The 1,697-nt window shown below is 50.0% G+C and overlaps 1 protein-coding gene across 2 annotated transcripts in view; it reads right to left on the reverse strand.

Moving 5' to 3' along the window:
• Window positions 1–1,697, reverse strand: part of LOC108313357 (glycolipid transfer protein) — a 31,508-nt gene that overhangs the window by 1,015 nt on the left and 28,796 nt on the right. Inside the window, exon 5 of one of the 2 annotated variants that reach the window (XM_017541738.2) lies at window positions 231–717. The exons of the other annotated variant lie outside the window; for it this stretch is intronic. Coding sequence (XP_017397227.1) covers window positions 535–717 — 183 coding nt within the window. The 3' untranslated portion in view covers window positions 231–534. Of the gene's footprint in view, window positions 1–230; window positions 718–1,697 lie in introns of those variants that run through there. 2 annotated transcript variants of the gene reach the window in all.

Here is a 1,697-nt window from a genome sequence, read left to right on the forward strand (position 1 = left end):
ATTTTTTGTATTTTTAGTAGAGACAGGGTTTTACCATGTTGGTCAGGCTGGTCTCGGACTCCAGACCTCAGGTGATCCGCCCGCCTCTGCCTCCCAAAATGCTGGGATTACAGGCACGAGCCACCGCGCCCAGCCATCATGTGCTTATTTTTAAAGTCAGGTGGATGACATCATTCTCCCAGAGTTGTGTTCCTCATTGGCAACAAAACAAAACCAAAAAACCCTAGGACTTGATTCATTAGAAGCGTTAATCGATTTTCACCACACTAAAATGAAGGCATAAGTCAGTCTGCGCTGTCGTGAAATTCCAAGGAGATTTGGAAGTAAGATCATTATTTACTGGTCTTTTAGAATAGACCAAAACAAAAAAAGACTTTTAAAAAATGAGGGCTGCGCCTGCAGACTCTGGCAGGACCCTGGGCTGCTCTGGGGGACGCACGCCAGGGGCAGCCGCCGACTTGATTCACAGTGATTCTGGTTTGCCTGTTTCTCTGCGTGGCCTCAAGGCGGGGGCATGCCCAGCAGTGGGCATGACTACACCTTGTAGTTCAGCTCCGCGTTCATCTGGGTGTACATCTCATAGATGACATCGATGGTGGCCGTGTAGTTGACTAGGAAGAGACGGATCTTCTCCAGGCACTCCTCCTCTGTCACATTCTGCCCCTTGGAGAGTGCTTTCAGGAAGTCGGACTTATAGGGGGCTGCATACAGAGCTGCCTTGAGACGGGCAAGAAGGGAGGTAGGCACAGCGTTAGCAGGGACGGAGAAGCCAGGCCAGCAGACAGGGTTCCAGGAGGGTCTCCCCTGGGTCCGTGCTGGACAGGGGGCTGTGCTATTTGAGGTGTTGGAATGGAAAGGAAAAGGGAGGTATATTTTGAGAGACAGCAGGAAGGACATCAGCTTTGGGGACAGACAGACCTGGGTGCAAATGCCAGTTTGGGCCACCAACGAGCTGTGAGCCTTGAGCAAGTCACTTAGCCTCTCTGAGCTTCAGTTTCCTCATCTGCAAAATGGGGATAATGGCTCCCACCTAATCGGGGGTTTTTTTGTTTTGTTTTGTTTTCTGAAATGGAGTTTCACTTTTGTTGCCCAGGCTGGAGTGCAATGGCGCGATCTCAGCCTCCCGGGCTCAAGCAATTCTGCCTCAGCCTCCCGAGTAGCCGGGATTACAGGTACCACCACACCCAGCTAATTTTTTGTATTTTTATTAGTTGAGGTGGGATTTCTCGATGTTGGTCAGGCTGGTCTCAAACTCCCAACCTCAGGCGATCCGCCCACCTCAGCCTCCCAAAGTGCTGGGATTACAGGCGTGAGCCACTGCGCCGGGTCATTCGGGTTGCTTTTATAAGGATTAAGGGGGTTGTACAAAGTGCTCCGCATAGCACCAGGCATCCGGTAGGTGCTCAGCACAACACCAGGCACACAGTAGGCGTTCAACATGGTTGGGTCTTTTCCCTCTGGGTTCCCTGCTCTGCAAAAGGTGAACTACTCCTTGGGAAAACCCTTTCTTTTCTTTCTTTTGTAATGTCCTTTTCATATGCAAAACACATTCAGAAAAACCCACTCTCTGAGCTGGGGAGAAGACTGCTAATCTGTGCTATGGTCTCTTTTTTGTCCTTTGGGGGGCGATACTTCTCTAAATTTCACGGTTGCTCTGATACTTGAAAAGTGCAGAGAGTTAGAAATTCACAGAATTT

Source organism: Cebus imitator, unplaced genomic scaffold (genome assembly GCF_001604975.1).
Source record: "Cebus imitator isolate Cc_AM_T3 unplaced genomic scaffold, Cebus_imitator-1.0 Scaffold8, whole genome shotgun sequence".
In the NCBI taxonomy this organism is placed as follows: Eukaryota; Metazoa; Chordata; class Mammalia; order Primates; family Cebidae; genus Cebus; species Cebus imitator.